Source organism: Orbicella franksi, chromosome 13 (genome assembly GCF_964199315.1).
Source record: "Orbicella franksi chromosome 13, jaOrbFran1.1, whole genome shotgun sequence".
Taxonomy (NCBI): domain Eukaryota; kingdom Metazoa; phylum Cnidaria; class Anthozoa; order Scleractinia; family Merulinidae; genus Orbicella; species Orbicella franksi.
Window position 1 is genome coordinate 17596435 of NC_138157.1, and position 20072 is coordinate 17616506.

The window sequence follows — 20072 nt, forward strand, 5'->3', positions numbered from 1 at the left end:
CGAAAACAAGACTTCAATCTCGCGCTGGGAATGAATAATAAGATCTGCTCGCGCTAGTTGTAAGCTTACGCATATGTTTTTGTGTTTGTTCTGACTTAAGAATATAGCAAGAAAACTCTCTACTCTGGTATCGAGTTAATTTGTGAGTTTCTCGGACAATGGTTAATCATAACCAAAACCTGTTTTGATGGTTTCTTATTGCTTCTGCTTGTTTGGTGAGTCTGCAAAAGTTTTTGAAAGGAAAGTCTGACGCGTACAATTAGCTCATTTGCATAGTGCGGCTCGTGCACTTTCAAGTCCGAGTCGTTGTTTTCAATTGTCAACAAATCTTGACAAAGATTTCTTTCGTTATCTTTTGTGCTGAGATGCTGAAACAAATTTCACGAACGCAAAAAAGGCTACTAACATCATGTGTGTTTCTTCAACATAAGCATAGTGAAGTTTTACACTGCGAAAATGGAAATAGACAAGGAGTTTGATAACTCGATCAACAAAATCAAAATGGTTATTCGAAGTTGATTAAAGAAAGCGTCATCGTAACTTTGCTGATTATTTCTGCTTTATTCGCATATTTTCAGCTTAGCTTTTAATATGTTCTCAAACATTTATCAAGCTTAAACATATTTAAAAACTATAGAATTCTTGTTTGAGTTCGATGTACGCTTTCACACGAAAGTGCGGCGGAAGTACAATTTGTCATGTTTACTGACTGTACAAAACACGCATCGGCGGGCGCTCTCATTCATCGACAACAGAGAATTTACTGGATTTTTACACGAATAAAACTGAGCGGTATCTACGGACGTAAAGTTATTGGGCCTTAATGAAACATCAAGCGTTGCTTACAATTCAGGCGAAACTCAAACTAAGAATTATTTTGTTTTACTTTTCGGTCGCGATAGACTGGCAAATTCCTCGGAAGCGTGTGGCAAGAGGAGCTAGGAAACTATGAAGTCCTGAAGCTCTGCTATATCTAAATATATCGAGCTAGTTTTTTGTTGTGTAATGGAAAAGCTGTTAATCTTTAACATATGTGAAATTTAAAGTGGAGTAATGTACAGCTCATGTAAAAGAAGCATCCGTCAGAACACAACTTGGTCAGCGATATATATCTAAGCTTAAAGCGGAACATACCCAAATTCGACACTGTCTCACTTCACTCAAACTGGAGCAGCTTACGACGAAAATACTTAAGCAAAATTCCAACAGACGTAAACGCGTTGAGTTGTGGGCCAAAAACATAAAAAATATCGGGAATTTCGGACGCCATTTCCCCCCGCGCGACATCCGCAAAAATCCTCGCAGCATGTACGCGCGTGTGCCGCAGGCGATGGCGCAATTTGTTCTAAAAATAGAATTATTGTCCCATATCATGGGGACAACCCCAATACTAGAAATGGCGCGCGCTTACGGTCTCCGTCCCCGATTATGGCTCCTGTAACCATTCAATAAATACAGCCAAGAAAAATTACGACAAAAATTGTTCGGAAAGGAAAAAATATATGGCTAAAAGCGTGTATAATTCCGGTCTGATATGCCTACATCTGGACTGTGAAGAACGCATCTTTAGAAAATGCTGGTTGAATTTTATCCTGCTCATCAAAATTCGATAAAGATAAAGGGGTCTCCTCGTGCTATTTTTGAAATAGAAGTGCTTAAAGCTAAAGTTAAGTGTTGTTTAGTAGCTACCTTGTCATGGTAACCTATTGTGTCACGAAAATGATAACAGCGTTTTCAGCAATGATTAGACAGTGTTTTGATACCATGATTGTAGCATCAACTGATAAAGAGTGGTTATAATGACTCATCAAATTATCAGTCTTGGAAAGTGCTGGAAACTGTTTTGAGCTACCTTAAATTTACGCTAAAGTTACAACTCACGTGTTGCGCGAGAACGAAGCAATAAATCACGAGAAATACGAAAAGAGGAAACGTTGACACAAAAACGAAATATGTTTCTCCGTCAAACATATCCTAAGTCTTCCGTTTTTCCCTTTGTTTTATTATAATTGTTATTTAAAAAAAAAATAAAAACTGCGTTTGTTTGTAACCTTCACACATTTCTACCTGCTTTGAGGATCAAATAAACAAAATTTAAGTACTTAGTTTAAATAAGTGACTAATTCCTCTGAAATATTATCATTCTTAATCATTTTTTTAAGTGACAACTGACAACGAGTTACAAAAGACTATTTTACCTCAGAAATGCTGTAAATTTTATAAAAAGCTTCTTATCACTTCTTTTCGTCAAATTTAACGGTAAAGCCTACACAAAGTATAACAATGGCACTTAATTTTCTGATTTTCTGCTGTTGTGTCACACCTATTTAGTTAAATGTACACAGCAAGCTTTGACACTAGTTCTGAATCAGTTCAGCCCAAGTTTTTTGAAACATAAACTTTTTATGAAGCTGTAGTTTGTTATTTGCGTTCATAGACCAGGCTGATATCTTCTTCAAAACACTCGATTAAGTTATGATTACATTGAAATAATTACAGAGGATTTCCTTTTAATGACGACTTTTAATTATGCGGCCAGGACAAAAACGAGGAAGTGAACACGAGTCGTTGAAAAGAACTCATAAAGTCTGTGCATGAAATCCCGCGATTTCATAATCAATCGCTACTGATAAACGTACAGTTCCAAGTACTTCAACAGTTTGGTAAGAAATCGATCGAGGAAACGAAGTCTTAAGCAACATGGGTGATTCTAATAGCGCTTCTAAAAGTTTTGGTCCTAGTTTCACAGCGTCCCAGCCAAGTGCCGTCTCTATTGCTTTACAAACCGCAGTTCTGAGCCCCACGTTCATAGCAAACTTCCTCGGTAACATTTCTGTTTGCCTGGTTATTTGGGGCACGCGTTCCCTCAGACAAAGACCAAGCAGTTCTATTTTGGCCAGCTTAGCAATGTCTGACTTCTCCTTGCTGTCGTTTCTCCTCTTCCGTTTGATTTGGCTGTACGATTTTCAAGCAGTAAACAAAGCGTGCGAACATTTTATAGTGCTGTTTATAGTACTGTTGTACGTCAGCATTGGTCATATTTGTCTTCTCAGTTGCGATCGCTACATTGCTATCATATATCCTCTGAGGTACACTGAAATTGTCACCAGAAGACGTGTGACGCTAGCCTTGTTGGTTGCCTGGGGTGCCCCTGTGGTTTCCACGGTGGTTTTGCCTCTGTGTTTTGGTGGCGGAGCCCACTCTCAGTTTCGAACAAGCATGATCGGTTGCTCTGAGTCCACAGGCGAGCCACCCTCGTTGTACAAAGTTCATCTCGCATTCAACGGCACCCTGTTTCTGGTGATTCCATTTGTGGTGACGATTTTCGTCTATGGCCATGTCGCCAAAATCTCTTGGTATCAGAGCAGCCGAGTTGAACCTTGCGAAAACCTGAATCCCGAAACTGCTGAGTTAAGAAGAAGGAAGAAAAAAGAGATGAAATGGATGAAGACAATAGGTAACCAGAGCTTTGTTAGTCCTAACGGTACACTTTAAATTCACTTTGCTATTATTCTAAGTTCATTTTTGGTCACTTTACTCTGCTCCGAGTCGTGATTCGTTTGTTGTTGTCCGAACCACGAGTAATGTGCCAGCTATAAAATGTCATTGTCTCTTGAAACTGTGGCCTGAATAAAATAAAAAAAAAATAAAATAAAAAGTTAAAATTAAAAAACAAAACTCGAAAAGAAAGGTAGAAATGCAAACAGAAGCCAGCAAGACTAATTTTACATATTTTGCCTAACTTTGTCAGTAAATAACCTGGAAGATTCTTGAAAGAACCTCTGAATTTAAAGGAAAATATTCCGGTTAGAGGAAAAGCTTTGTCCAACGTTACATGTACAATGTGTGTCTTACACTTTGTACACGTCTGCTAGTACATGTTTGCCACTCCTCTCTGCAGCAGCCTGTTAAGAAGCCTGTTAAGTGCTTTTTTACTGTTTTGAATGATTAGCATCGTATTCCATGATAATTATTTGACATTCATATACAGTTCGGGTCGAACTATAAAACAACATTGATCAGTGTGATCAATCAAACTTATGTCGTCTCTTCCAGAGTTGCTTTTCGTCTAAGTTACTTGTTTTAACCTGGTTATTGTGGTTTTTTTTCCTTTTTTAACTTGTGATTGCGTTAGCAAGCTACGAGTTACAGTAGGTGATCAGATTATTGTTTGTTTTTTTTTTCAGTTATGGTGATCGGCGCGTTCACCTTGTGCTATCTCCCAGGATTCATCTGTGTACTGCTCACGGTAAAACTTGGCCCCAGTCGAATTCCCAACGCACTCCGCTCTGTCGTCATTGTGTTGACAGCAATAAACAGCGCTCTCAACCCGATCATTTACATGTTCAGATCCAACGAGTTCAGAATCGCCTTCAAGAAATTATTCAGAGGTAGTTCGATTGTTCCGCTGCCGACTGAAGGCAAAAAGAAAGCCCGTGCTGATAGGCCATGTCTGAAAGTTTCCACAGGCGACCAACATGGTCGTCAGCCCTCATTCCCAACTGTTCCAACTGAGGATGTGAAAGCCTTAAGTTGTCGTATACCGGCAAGCTCCGAGATTGTTGTAAACGTGACTGAAGTAAACCTGCCATAACTATATGTGGGTCCAGTGGTGATTAGCTCTGTCTGCCTGGCTGGTGTTAGAACCAGACGAAATGTTCACCACGTTCGTTTAACATTCAGTTTCCACTCGAAACTTGAGGTCTACAAATATGGTTATCATTTGAGGCATTTGTCTTTTTATTTTACAGTATCCACCAGGCAGTTTTTTTATTGAGGTTTTCAGTTGCCTTTGAATCTTGAAGATCAAATGCCAGTTAACGATGTGATTTTCATTGATACACATGTGCAAGTGCCGTTCAACTAATTTAGATTTAATGATAAAAATTATTATAAACAAAAAGCTTCACAAACCTTCTCTGAAAGAAAATCTGAATCAAAAGTGAACCTTTTTTTCTAAATGTCGTATTTCCAGTCATGTGTCAGAAGAATCTTGAAATTTTTCTAAAAAAATTATAATACCTACCTTTTCCTCAAAATAGTGGTCCAAATAAAGTTGGGAAAAAGAGAAGGCAGAATTCATCCGGGACCTTCTTGTCATGCAGATTAACTCAGGAAAGCTTAAGGTTACAGTATACCTTAAGGGGTGTCTCGCGCGCAAGCGATGTAGCGCGTGCAGTTTAAGCTGTAGATACCTAAACCCCTATATCAAATTAAAGCTTATGGAGCTGGCTATCAAACTATACCAAGAATTTTGAAAGAAAATGAATTGTCGAATTTTTCACGACCACTAAATGCGAGCGCCCGAATCACCTTTCGAAAGCTACAAGTCAAAGCGAATTTCGTTTTTCGCCAATTTAATTTTTTCCTCGGTTTCAGGGCCCAAAGCGCTTAAAAAACGTGTCTGCGTTTTGGTATATTCAATTGCAGTAAAAAGTTACAGAACATTTTCGAAATAGGATTTAAAAAATGTGGAGTGATCGTACAAAAATCGCTCTCGAAGAAAAAGTATCTCGAAATTAACAATTCCCAGACACGCTTTTGTAGTTTATATGTTAAACTAGCCACTGTCCAAATTTAAGAGCAATTGAACAAAATCCCTTTGAGTTATAACTCTTTAAAGTGTCTGCTTCAAGTGAAAAGATTTATTCGAGAAAACAGCGCTAAGAACAATTTTATGCTTCGCAAACAAACTCCGCCCACAAACGCCTTCAACTGGGTTCTCAGATAACTAAGCCAATCAGTGCAGGGAAAGTTTATTACCGTTAACCCCCTGGTGAAATTTACGCGCGAATCTCTAAAAAACTCTTGTGTTTAGCAATGCGCTCAAGGAACCGAAGGCAGAGAGAGAATTTTTCTGTAGCTCGGTTTTTCTTGAAGTTGGTCTGGCAAAATGGGGAAGACTAAAAAGGATACGAACGCTAGAGTGGCTGAGCGAAGGAAACAAACAAAAGAAAGCGCAGAGAGCAACTGTGTGTGGGCAACTGTGCATGGATAATATTTCAAATGGTCTCAATGAGTCCGACGATATCGGACTCAGCATCCTGTTATTGCTGTCAAGTTCCGAAATTTTTACAGAACCTTTCTTTTCTCTTACCACGAATATTTCCCCGCCTTATACGATAACTATAGCTTCATCTGCGTGGCGAACTTTCGCTTCTTCACTCACTGATGTATTTTCATTCGTTCTTCGCTGTTTTCGCTTTTTCGAACTGGTCCATGGTTTAAACGTGGTCTATGTTTACTTATAACTTAATAGAGACACGCCTAATACCAAAAATGCTGGGTAGTCAGAACAACAATGCTGATCAACTGAGTAGTCAATTCGTGACATCCACATAGGTAATTCCCGCGAAAATCGTCTCGGTTGATTGCATACGCGCCATAGGGCTGTCAATCAAGAGGTAACTTTTACTTCCGGTGAAAACGTAAAACCGCCATTTCTCCGCCAATATTTAGCCTTTTTCAAAATTTTTTTTCAGAAATTAGAGATTATTCTTCGACCACTATTTTGACCCAAAAATCCAAATTTGAAGAAAATTGCCGACCCGAAGGTATACTGTAACCTTAAGTTCTAAAATAGGCAAGAGCCCCAGGAGATAATATAAATATTGCAATTATATTGACATTCACTGTATGAATATTGTCCTCTTTACGTTTTATAATTGTTGTCGAAGCTGTTTTCAATTGGGCTTCGTGAGACGAAAACGTTAGCAATCACTTTAACCAATCACGAATGACACAGACAATCTATTGAACCAAGAACTTCAAACAAATCAGTGCAGCCGACGCGACGCGCGAAAAAACGCGCGGAAGCGATTCTTGATTAGTTTGGATTTTTGTTCTGAATGGATGAGAAACTGGTGCCAGTTTTTTTAGCCAATCGCGCCGCGTAATAATGCAAAACCAAAGCTAATGTAAATCGCTTTCGACACTCAAGTGAAAACCGTTCTGAAAGCAGAAATTGTCTAAATTGAACACATAACAAAGTTTTCAGCACCCCAGCCGATGAAGCCCGATTAAAGCCCCGCGTCTTTGACCAAAAACAATTATTGGAAGATTGATTGGCATTGAAATTTTGGTCAGAATATAAATTGAAAGACAATTTTGGCTTGCCGATCGGAAAGTTTTCGAAATCAAACGGGACGTCTTGAAGGGTAGTCCAAAGTTTCCAACCGATATATCCGAGTGGAAAATGTGCTTACCATTTGTAATTCTTTACTGCCATCTTGGACTTATGATCAGGTCGAACTCGTCCTAGGCTTCTCTCGGTAAATTGGGTTTTTTTGAGTTAATGGTAAAATGGTCAATTCGAACGGAACTTACGATTAGGCATTTTTGCTTGTCATTTGCACAGACCTTTGACAAACCAGTTTCGCCTTGTAAATGTTAAACAACCCAGAACTTTGGTAAACTTTACCCAGGCTTGCTCTTCAATCAGTTGAACTTGCCATGAAGATAGCGCCGTCTATAAAGATGGCGACCAAGCGAAGTCACTGGACTGGGGCAGGGACACTTCTGAGATTGCAGTCAACCGGAAGACCTAGTTAGTTTAGAGGAGCGTCTTTTTCTTCTGGGGCATAAAAAACGAATATTAAGTGTATCATAGTCACTTGTCCATCATCCCCCAGAATTGGTAAGCTGTCCCAATGGGGACTTGTGCGTACTTTACGAAACACCGTTTTGAATCTAGCACCGTACTTTTGGCTTATTTTTATAAGCCTGTTTAAATATATCCTCTAGATCTCCTGTCCACTTTCAACCAATCAATCAGTCAATCAATCAATCAATCAATCAATCAATCAGTCAGTCAGTCAGTCAGTCAGTCAATCAATCAATTTATTAGTGTCAAAACCTTGGATATGGAGACCTTTCGCTCACCTTTTACTTAATTATTTTTTGCCATATAGTAAATAGATAGATAGATCGAAAGACAGACAGGTAGATAATTTCGTTTACAAAAACGGTAAAATTAATAAATTTCAACCCCACTTCGACTATTTTTCAACTCCACTTCGATTATTGCAATACTGTATGGAACAACTGTAAGAACTGATAAAGGGTTCGCTAAAAAGCTTCAGAAACTTCAGAATTTTGTCGCTCATTATGGTTGCAGTCTCGATGATCTGTTTTTCTGATCTGAATTTCATGCTGCATTTTCAAGCTGAAAGAAAAAGCCTGAATCAAAACAAAATGTCGTCAAATTTAAACATCTTAAGACATCTTAATCCGGACATTTTTTTTTTTTTTTTATTCCGAACCTTTGTTTAAACGCAAACTGTGTTATGTTTTTTTATCATAATGTTAATTTACCTCTGGTGCAATGTCCCATTAAAGCACCAGGGGCCCGTTTCTCGAAAGCCCCGAAATGTTTTCGCACCCGGAAAGCCGTAGCAAAATCTCAAACCAGATGATTACAGAGTTGTTTTATTCGCATATTCTTAATATAAACAGAGGTTCTCTTCATACAAGAAGTTTCAGGCGTATACACTTCTCCGTTTTCAGATACAGATGAACTAAAAATTGCTTTACGGGTCCGAAACATTTCCGGGGCTTTAGAGAAACGGGCCCCAGGTCTGTAAATTTAAGATTTACAGACAGTTCATTAAGTTTGTTCATGATATGGTTCAGATCCTCCACCGATTCAAGGAACTATCGAATTATTACCACAAATTGGATTGAAGAAGGTCCAGTGCTCTAAATAATTAAGAGGAATTGTGCTCGGCAACTTTCGAGCAACTTTTGGCGTTTGGAGCAACTTTTTGCGGTACTAGCAACGTCGAGCAAGTTTTGCCTTTTTGAGCAACTTTTGAGCAAATTACTGGTTCAGGGCTCATATCAGCCACGAAAAAGTCAACGATTTCATAGAAAAACTTGTGATTGGTTAAGAACCATGACCGCGGATCCATTGTGAACTGCTTTTTACTTTTGACCTACCGAACTTTAAGTTAACGCTAGGGAAAAACGCATTTAGAATTTCAGGCGCGGTTCTTTTTAATGATTTACCCACATCAGTAAAAGAAGCCACCTCGCTTTCCATTTTTAAGAACTCTCTTAGTTTTCATTTTAGCAATTAGTTTTCTACCAATGTAATACTTAGATATACTTTGTTCTCTTTTGTTGTATTGATCTAGAAAAATCGTACTTCATAGATATGTAATTTCCTTCTTATTCAATTTTTAAACTCCTTGTTCATAACTTTGCGGTAATTTTTATATCCTGAATTTTTTATCATGTAGTCTTGATTTTGCGCAGGACCGCTTTTGATACCGGCCTATGGCTGATGGGACTACCCTGCCTAAATAATCAAGGATGACTTGACTTGACTTGACTTGACCAGACTCGACTTCCAGTAGTCCAAACAAGCATGTTCTTCCCTCTCCATACGACCATTGATACGTTTAAAATAATTTGAGGTTTACACTAATGTAAACGTTTCCATATTTGAGGCTCACAATTTGATTTTGGTTATGAAACGGAGCCCACCTACCCCTCCCCCATTTCTCGTATTTCAAATCAATATTAGTCATCATTTCAATGCTATCTGGATGAGGAGAGATTGGATACTAGTTATCTCTTCTTGTCACATTACGTGTTCGCTATCAACAACCTTTCTAGTCTATTATCACCTACTCAATATATTTCACCTTCTATGAACCTGTTATAGCTTATTTTACGCTACTTTATTCATATTTACATAACTTAAAATGAAGCTCTTCCGATGCAAAAAGCCATTTCTACAAACCGAATAAAAATATCGACAAAAATTCTGCTCCCCTCTTCGATCATAACGCTTCCCACAGATAAGAGATCCTTTCAGGGACTGAGGGGGAGAAGTGACGAGACATTAACGTTCAAAGCAACTTTTAAACCTATAAAAACTACATTCTTCTTATTACATCTTTCGCTTTTGAGAACTTGTTATGATGCTTAAACGGATAAGCCGATCAGAAAAGCAAACAATAACAAACTAACGTTTCATCGAGATCAAAATTTCACGTTTAGTCGATCAGAACACAGAAGTGGAATACTCCCAATCAATTCCACAAAAATGCTGGTTTACACCCTTCCCAGCACCCTTGCCCCTAACATAAAAAAATCTAAGTATAGATAAATTCCCCTATCTCGAACCCTCAAGGAAAACGAAAAGAATGGCTTGAGAAAACGGTGGTTTGAAATAGCCGATATTAAATGACTGAAAAGTATGCTCGAGGGGGAAAAAGTAGTTTGAGGTAGTGAGGTTCTACTCTATCCCTGATGGGAAGGAATGTTCTTGAATTTTTGTGGTATGTTAATACCATTATAGTGAAGAAATATTTACATAATGTTTGGCCAATTGTCACCTAGCTATTTAATACATTTATATAGCTATCTCTACTAGTAACGAACGTACATCTAAGTCTGAGAAGTAAAGAATTCATCGAGTATCGTGTTTTCGTTATCACTCAGTGAACGAAGGATAGTCCTTGGTTTTAACTCGGCGCTGTACACTTCTTTTTCATTATCGTTGATTTGAGAGATTTTCAGAGATTCGGGAGAGGCTTCAAACAGAGTGAACGCTCCACTCTCGCCATTGAAAAATCTGAAAATAAGACAAAACGAACGAAGTTTGTGAGCTTTCTAAAGGAACCATTTCTATAAAAAAAATTGTATCAGCCCCTACTGCTACTTCGAGAGAGTTACGCACGCTCAATTTGAATTCTCGCGCGCGCGTAACAACCAATCAGAAACAGTGCAGAGGTGTTCGTGGTGTTACGTCATTAATATTAAGTTGCTGACAGAGACAGAGACAGATTGATAGACCAAACAGATCGACCAGGCAGACAGATGAAACAGACATCACAGAAAGACAGACAGACAAAGCTGCCACACTGCTGTCTGCTGACGCTGAACAGGGAGACCAAACAAACAGAAAGACTAGACAGACAAATAAACAACACACCAGAAGACATACAGTAAAGAAAGACTGTACCGACAGACGAATAAGACAGATCTAGATAGAAAGAGTAACTAGACAGGCCGGACATACCAAACAGAAAGATAGGACTGACAGATAGGCAGACCAAGCAAACAGAAAGACCAGACAGACAGGCATAAAGACAGGCATAAGGACAGCTCACTCAGACAGACCGACTGACAGACAGCTCAGAGAGACAGGCAGACAGACAGCTCAGGCAGGTGGTTAGACAGACAAACAGATTGATTTACAGACAGACAGATAGACAGACAGACAGACAAACAGCCATGCAGACAGATAGAGCTGAGATAAACAGACAGACCAAACAGACGACGAGATAAATAGGCACACAGACGAAAAATTGACGACATACGTGCCGGATCTTCTTGTAGGAGAAAACTATGATCATATATTCTTGACTTACTTGAGTGATGTTTGGACTCTATGTCTATGCATTGGGACCGGACTGTAAAAATTGCCATTTCCAGTCACGAAGTAGTGCACGTTAGAGTGCTCTTCCTTGAGGTGCTGCAAATAACCAGCAGAAACACTCAAGGTATTGGTCTCATATTACTCATACCCGGACGTTCACAATTTACCCGAGAAGTTAGCAGATATCTTGCTCGGATGGCGGAGGAAGCGCGGGTGGAGGGGGGGGGGGGGGAGAAGTAACTGTGACCTTTAGATGGGAGTAAGAGTACCAGACTGAGAAAGAGTTTCCCTTTTTAAAACTAGTACCTACGTACGATTTTGATAATCATATTTCCATCCAATCTCCTATCGATAGTCTCTTACAAAACTGGTCAGCAACAGAAAAGAGTCAGGGCTCTGAGAAGGTGACTAGATGTGAAATATATCAAACACGAGAGACAGTGTTCCATCCAGATACCCAAACACCGAGATGTGAGTTGAGACGAAATTCGAGTTGTTTGGACGGCCAATGAAACACTCTCTCGAATGTTTGATATATCTTCTTAATCGAAACAAAAACTAAGGAGTAAGCGAAGAAGTAAAATCGTCAAAACCTATGCTAATTAAGACCAGGTATCCAAACCTCCTTTACAGTTGTGATTTTCTTTGTTTTAACTTGACGAGTTATTAATGAGTTTTAGAATGGAATTTGAAACTCCTAATCGATCTCGCACTCATACCGCTATCTAAAAGTCTCTGTTTGATTCTCTTGTAGCCTCACGTTCATAAGATCCTTTATTGATTGTCGAGGACTGAACGACCTACTTTCTCTCGCAAGGCGCCGAGAATACATAATTTTCGAAAACATATTCTAAAATACCTCTAGAGGTTCTTCTCTTTCTCAGTTGAAACGAAAACGCCAAAAAGGCCGATTACCATACGCGCTATTCTCCAGCTTACAATCTCCATGAAAATCGCGCTATGGGTTCTGTTGACAACCCAGGAAGAACTTCACAATGATCTGCCTCTTGTCTGTTCAGTTAATTTTGGAAGAATCGTTCCCATTATTCAAAGATTACTTAATTAAAGCGGATTTATTTTTTCGGCAAATTGCAAGCGCGCACCGATTGTTCCATCAGATTTTGATTTTTGTCCCAGTGGAGAGTGGATTTTTTAAGTACGCATGCGCGAGGCATCGAAACGGTTACGCGAGATACACGCTGGACTCAGCAAGCACTGCAGGATGGGAAGCGTTACTCACCTGCAGATTATGATCGTGACCACTCAAGTAAGCCGTGACGTCATTCTCTTCCAGCAAGGGCTTGAGTTTAGATTCCAGATATTGAGTGTTGCCATGAACACCGGCTGACAGGACTGGATGGTGACCAGCCACTATGAGATAGTCAGCGCTGAAACGCAATTAAATATAAGTTAAATGAGCTCTTACTAAAATTTAAAATAAATTAAGTTACTCGAGCACAGCCATGGTCATACGGAGGATTAAGGTCTACGCTGGACATGTGACACGTGAGACACGTGACACGAGACACGTGAGACTATACTACAGAAGCTCTGTGTGATTGTGGCCGACAAGACTCACACTGAATTAGGCCATGCGTTGGACGCGTTGTTAACACGTGTTGTTTTGTTTATGACGTAACTGATTCTATGATCAAGTACACCGCTTGCCTTTTTAAGTATTTCTTATCCGTTTTTGCCATTGCCCCATATTTTAAAATCTAAGTAACAATTCTCCTTACTGAGAGCCTACATTGTCATTCCTGCCAGTGGTGAGAACGTGGTACACGAGCAATAAAATACTCACCTGGAATCTCTGAGCGTCTTTTCTATCCATCTCAGTTGCTCTTGAGGACCGGGCAAATTCTTTAAATGCCTCTGACTAGACAAAAAAAGGGAAATTCAAATGAGCAGTTGAAGGGAGTGCGTCTTAATTTTATTTAACCATTATCAGCTATTACGCTAGCTTGTGAAACCTTTTCCATGTATGCGCACAGATGGCTGATGTGAAACCAGTGCTGACTTTCATATACAACGTTTGGACTATCTTTCTCGTTTGGCCTCGAGGTTTACACAGTGACACTTTTGACAATCGCAAAATAGGAGTCACGTAACCTGGGACGGACTTCATGAGACTGGTCCAGTGGATCAGTCAGTGAAGACTTGCGCCTTGCCATTAACTAGAATAGTATTATTAATAATAGTAAATGATAGTAAATTCTACTTACTGTTTACAGCAGAGTAAGGTCGTATCTATCATTACCAGCTGAACTGTTTTGGATGATCCGGGTATCTCCAAAACTGAAACATTGAGAGATATATAAAGATAACGCCAAGTTTTTTTAATTTTTTCTTTTTCTTTCAGGATGTCAAAGGCAAAGAATGGGAAAAAAAAATGCTTTTGGTGTATATCGTCATTATTTACGTAGCATGATGCCAAAAGCACGGAAATTATATGAAAACTTCAAAAATTATTTTATTCCATCGCATTGGTTGGTTATGACTTACATCCACATGAGGGTTACTTGATGTTTCGAATTCGGGATTATGTAGACTGTCAGTTGAACTGCCTTTGGATTAGCGCGACATGCAGACGCAACCCCATATTTAACCAGCCAGGTGTAAAATGACTTGTTTAAATATATTGTGACACGTGTATACAAGCTTGCATTAACGTTTAAATTGTCGTTGTTGGGTAACTTAAAATACCATCAACATAGCGATGTCACGGACGATGTATCTTGAAAAAGACAGTCCTAATAATTTTTCAACTTTGTCAGTTGTTATCTGTTTAAATTTTCCTTATTTTTTCTGTGGACTTTTCTCTCTTTGGTATTTTTTTCCACTTTAGAAAATTATCATTTTGTAGTTCCTTCAGTCTGAAAGTAATTGAATACGTAAAATGCTCCTTCATCTGAGTGGAGAGGTTTTGGGTATTCACCAGATAGAACGGAATGTTTGAACATAGAAACCTGGTTTAAAATAATAGGCTTTCACCGACTGATAGCAAATAACTCTTCGCTCAATAGCGGTTTATGGTCAAATTTAGCCCTCCAGGCCAGCGCTTGAAGATTAACTACTTAAATACCTTCTAGCGGTTAACCCTATTATGACATTCTGATTGAAGAAAACTGTCTTTTTTTTTTTTTTTTTTTCTTTTTTGGTGCTTGTATAAATAGATGAAAACAACGCAAACGGAAATTCTGTTAGAGATTTGGAGTTCCCTCTGAACGTGCGGGTGTTTTTTTTTCTTTTTTCAAGTTGGACATTTTCCATTACCATTTCACGTTTCCATGATACCATTTGCATTTGTGATCGGGCACGCGAGAGGTAGCTGCAATCTTTATAGTCGAATAGGAATTTAAGAAAAATGACCACAAACTGTCATTTCCGTCCCCCAAAACACGATAAACGCACGATAAACGGTCGAAACTTCTCGGACCTTCTGGAGAAGTGCTTCAGACTTCCAATTTGGGTAATTCACACCATAAACAGGGGTGCCTATAAATGGCACACGACAAATCTTCATTGGAATTTCCGCTCGATTTTTGCAACAAGGGATTAAATTTTCCTTCTGGAATATAATTGTTGTTATTATTATTATTATTATTATTATTATTATTATTATCATTATTATTAGCATCCATTTTTTTAAGCCATTGTCAGGGGTCTGTCATTTATTTTAATTTCTTACCTTTAGTGTAAAAGAAATCCGGAAAGTGCCAGCGAGGGGAGATCTTAGTGTAAGCTATCTGTGCAGAGACGTTAGAGGCGTGATCGTGATTTCCAGCAATCATGTACCACGTGGCTGCTTTTAGGGCGGGGCTCGTGTACACACGCTCAAAAGTCGAACAAAAGCGAGGATCTTCAACCGACTTCACACCCTCATAATAAAAATTGTCGCCTAATCCAATGATGAATTTTACTTCTTTTAAATCGGCTTTCTAAAAAAAAATGTAAATGAAAACACCAATTAAACAATATATTTATGGATGGTCCCTGTCTTACAATTTTCAAAATGGCTAGACCGCTGTATGTCTTAGACGCATTCTGCACGTTTACAAAGAAAACAAAGTGCCGAGTAAAAAACGGCAGCATTATGTGTAAAGGAGTTATTGGTCAAATAGCATGGAGATGGCTGCATGTTGACCAATTCCTTTTTTGTGTGCTAATATGGATCGAAACGCAGTCGACGGGTCCATGAACGCACACACAAAGAAAAACGAATAAGGCCAGTTTCCAGTCATCTTGCTAAATACAAATGTTATATGGGTGTAGAAAACCACTGTCTTGTCGGGCACAGCGGGGTAATCCCGAGTGGGCAAGATAACCCCATCTTGTCGGCAGGGGTGGCCAATCACAGCTCAGGATTTGATCATGCTAGAAGTTCCATTCATTGGTTTAATTTTCATTATGCAAATTTCAAGCGTGACCAGTAACATTGCCTCTAAACTTTTCGATATGCATTAGCTCTTGAACGAGCAAGAGTAAAAACTCTGCTTTTGTGAAGGCGCGATGGCTTCATGGTTAGTGCGCGCGAGTCCGGATCGAGCGGTCCGTGTTAGAGCCCTGGCCGAGGACACTGTTTTGTGTTCTTGGGCAAGACACTTCACTTACACAACGTCTCTCTCCGCCCAGGTGTATAGATGGGTACCGGCGAATTTAATGTTGGGATAGATGGATGGACTAGCATCCCATCCAGGGGGGAGTAGAAATACTCCTAGTCGCTTCATGCTACAGAAACAGGGGATAAGCGCCGGCCTGATGAGCCTCTTGGCTCGCATGCAGACTTTATCTTTACACTTTATCCAAGCATTTGAATAGATTATTTTCATTCAGGAGTTTTGTGACGAAGCCTTGAACAGCGAAAATGAAAGCTCCCAGGAAAGCTCTTGAAAGGCCAAAAATATAGGTCTTTATTAACCAAGCGTAAGGGCCGTACCAGGAGAATATCGGCCCGAGGTCTTGACAGTGCAGACCAAGAACAGCGAGTTTCGTACAGCAAAGACCGAGGGGCGATATTCTCTCAGTACGGCCTTTGTGCTTGGTTAATAAGAGATTTATTACATGAATGAAATTGTTCAGGAAAAAATTCCACAATTACGGACTAGAAAGAGGCACAGTTAACTTCCAACGCGTAATTCTGAGATCGAGTCGGCGTTTACTCACGTTAACTTTGATATTCTCAAAGAAAAAGAAGGACAAGAGAATTAGAAGAAAGGGGAAAAGAACTTGTTACGAGTAAGTTAATAGGCTTTTGGCAAACTAAGTAAGCCCCCACAAAACAACTAGAAAATCGTCAATAGTGGCGGCAAGGGATCATTTGGAACAGTCCAGGTCCAATACTTAGAAAACTTTAGACCGGCTATGGAGCAATTTGATTGGTTGATTTTAGTTATTGGCCCTCTAAAGAAGTCAGTATGATAAGGTCGTTATACAGTCTTGAAACTTTATGTTTAGTAATTTCTCTTTTCTGTAATCGCGTGAGTGGCTTACAACCATAATTTTATCTTTATTGTTCTGTGAAATCTACTCATTCAAAAACCCAGAAATGATCGCTTATGGCAAAGCAAGACGGCAATAACCTTCTAGAAGGCTGTCACAGCCATATGACAGCCATATGATCGCGTTATATGTTTGAGGTGCTGTCTTCCCTAAAATTATTCATGATGAATATTCGTGGTTCTTGCTATACTCCGATCGAATTACCTCACGAGACATACGAGTCCCATGTGGGATCTGGAGTGCAAGTCACGGGAAGAGTAGGTCAAGGTTACTGCAGAGTTTTCATTAGTGCAAAATTAACTATTGACAATGTGAGAGTTTTACAGATTGTTAAATATAACTATGGGTCAAATAATTTTGCCACCCACTCAAGTGAAATATTTTTAACGAACTCTCACATGTTCAATATTTTTTCTATTGAGCTGGAACTTTGTACATGTCTTAATTTTGCTCTGCTCTTTTCGATTCTGAAAATGTTTTTCTAGTCGCTTGTCGTTCAAGGATTGAGAATTTGTCCCGTGACGCCATCATGATACAGGGATGAATCCTCAGGGATTAACGACACGTTATCGCACATCTCCGTTGGACTGCAGCGTATTATCTCGCTGAACAGAAGGCAATAAAACATCATATCAAACACCCTACCGTGATAAAAGAATAAAGCTTAAGGCAGGGATTCGAAACCGCAAAATGTCCAAGATTAATGGACGAAAGAAGTGGGTCCAAACAGCTGTTGTCAAACAATGAAACCATTAAACAAACATGATTTACACACTAACATTAGCAAGCCTATTAAAACGTCGCGTAGTGAAGGAGTTGATTTGTTGCTAAGTACAGAAATGCTTTTCACTGACAGCAGTGACTGCCCCAAGTTAACAAAATAAACTCCTGTACTTAACCAGACTACCCAAGAAAAAAATGCCCAAAGCAGCTTAAAAATCTGACATAAATCCCTGCCTTAGAGGCTATAACTACGCTTGACATATTTTGATTCGTGAGAGCGCGCACTAATTTTTATTTACGAAAGCTGAGCATATTTTACGATTCAAAGTAACATTTGTGAACTTTGACGCCTAGAGTGCAATTCAGTCTCCAAGTCACTGGGAACATTGGCCGCGTCAATGAACCACTGAACGAATATTTAAGGGATCTGAGATGCTCCCTTAGCAACTGTAAAAGAAAAAAAACAGCTTCAAATTTGCATAATGAACTTTGAAAAAATTGAGGAAATTCTTGAATCCTTTGACAGAGATTACTAAAGTTAAAAGATTCCGATTTCGATATGATCTTAAAGTTCGTTACTATAAAATGTCAAAGTCAAACCGCTTGTCAAAACTCTATCCAAGAACCTCTCTTACCGAGATTACGATAAGCATTTTTTCTGAATTTTTTTCACTTTATTTAGCACCAAATGATATTTTCAAAAATACTGCCTTCCTATTGCAACCCCCTTTCAGCACTTTTCAAACTCCAGATCTAGAATTCAATCGCTTTGGTTGCCCTGTAAAAGAAGCTTAAAGTAGCACCTAACTAAATTTCAGTGTGCAGTTGCTTGTGAAGTTGCATGTGGATCAATTGGTTCTTCGCTAAATAATTTATTAGCTCCCTGATCGCGAACACAACCAATACTTCCGGAAGATTTAGCACTAAGTCGTCCGGTTAAATGAAAATCATCCCTCGGGGCGCCTTAAGTTCTGAGTTATTTTTAAGTTTAATCACCACAGAAACCAATTGATAAGTCGAGCGAATAATACACATTAAAATATATAAAGCCAAAAGCTCTGTTCCCTTAGCTAGTTCAAGTAGAGGCCACCCGTTAAATTTGAATAGGTGAATACAAGCAACCAGTAATAAAGAGATAAGGGATCATAAAACTAAGAGCAAAAGCGTCGTGAAATCAAAAAGCGACTCTTTATAAACTCGTACCTTTCCCATAACTTTCGCTATCTTCTTTTGCATGTACGTGGAATACGGTGGAAGTGGGATCCCGCCGAAGTCTCCGATCGCAGCGAACGTGAGCCTTGGATATTCCGTAGCGCCAACACGGGAACATATCTGTAAAAACAGGAACAGTAACAAGAGCCTAACCTCCTCCATTCATTCCCGGCCATGAGTTCGTTCGATCGACGTCTTTATACTCCACCTTTGTGGCCCCTCATGTTATTAATAAATCTTCGAACCCTGTTCATGTAAGTTGTCAAAATAACCAACATCGCGGTGACGTCAACAATGGTTGGTTTTGGCTGCGCATGCGTACTGCCACCTGTGTCAACAATCCAGAGCAGAGATATTTTTAAAGTGCACGACTGCTGTCTACACTTGACACCTTCATTATAACGGTTGAACGAACAGTGGGAAAAAGAACCTTGATAATTATTAAACCACAACAAACACAGCTCTTAGTAGATTGCACCAGGTGGTAATATAATTTGTTGCAAGGACTGTTCAGTCTCCAACATATCCCCTCTTGTGGGACTAGACAAATTCCCGTGACCTGTCGCAGTAATATGAATGTCATTTCACCCGAACAATGTCGATTCACTTCCAAGCAGCCTTGAAATACGCATAACACAGATTTTCATGGTAACTTGCACAATCTGGTAAACACAACGGAATGAATCGAACTCAATTTTTTCGGCCTCCTAACTTAAATGCAGGAAAAAACGTAACATCATCTGCATTGAGGAAGCTTGCTGTTGTAAGTAGACTAGTACTAGATTTCCCCCATCTCTTGGCACTGTGTATTCTCCCTTTATCACTAACAAACATTCATACAAAAGGTCTAAAGCTATGGATCGTGTTTTGTTTGGACTAAGTCGTTTGACAGGCCTTAAAGGAATGCATAAATCGAAAGACGTGTGTAGTGCTTAAATAGATGTCGACCTTTTGCCGTTTTGAAATGTTCGCAGCCGTCTGCAAATTTACTGACGCCTTGCAAAAAAGGATTTTAAATATTTTGGCAAAAAAAAGAAAATTGTACTTATCCAACTTGAGGTTGGAGATTAAGATGTTACTGGTAGATGCAGACGTACGCTTGTCCGTAAAGCTTAAAATATTTCTTCCTGTGGTCCGCCTTTCTTGATAGTTCCACAACCTTTAAGACACATTTCAGACTGTTTTTAAAATGCAGCTTATTAAAGGTTTAGGACAATCAAAACAACAAATAGACAGGCAACATCAA

General features: G+C 39.2%; 2 protein-coding genes across 2 annotated transcripts; one reads left to right on the forward strand and one right to left on the reverse strand.

The window, feature by feature from the left end:
• The first annotated feature begins 2540 nt into the window (after positions 1-2540).
• LOC145466494 (D(1)-like dopamine receptor) lies at positions 2541-3567 on the forward strand. Its single transcript, XM_081450225.1, has one exon. It carries the CDS (start codon positions 2701-2703, stop codon positions 3493-3495), a length of 795 nt encoding a protein of 264 aa, XP_081306351.1. The 5' UTR covers positions 2541-2700; the 3' UTR covers positions 3496-3567.
• A 4671-nt stretch (positions 3568-8238) lies between these two features.
• LOC145466470 (tartrate-resistant acid phosphatase type 5-like) lies at positions 8239-19939 on the reverse strand. The gene is made up of 7 exons (XM_081450191.1): positions 18818-19939; positions 15081-15330; positions 13615-13687; positions 13194-13268; positions 12630-12777; positions 11382-11485; positions 8239-10582 (listed from the first exon to the last, which is right to left on the reverse strand). The coding sequence occupies exons 1-7, from the start codon at positions 18986-18988 to the stop codon at positions 10396-10398; spliced, it is 1008 nt and encodes a 335-aa protein (XP_081306317.1). The 5' UTR covers positions 18989-19939; the 3' UTR covers positions 8239-10395.
• Between the last annotated feature and the right edge of the window lie 133 nt (positions 19940-20072).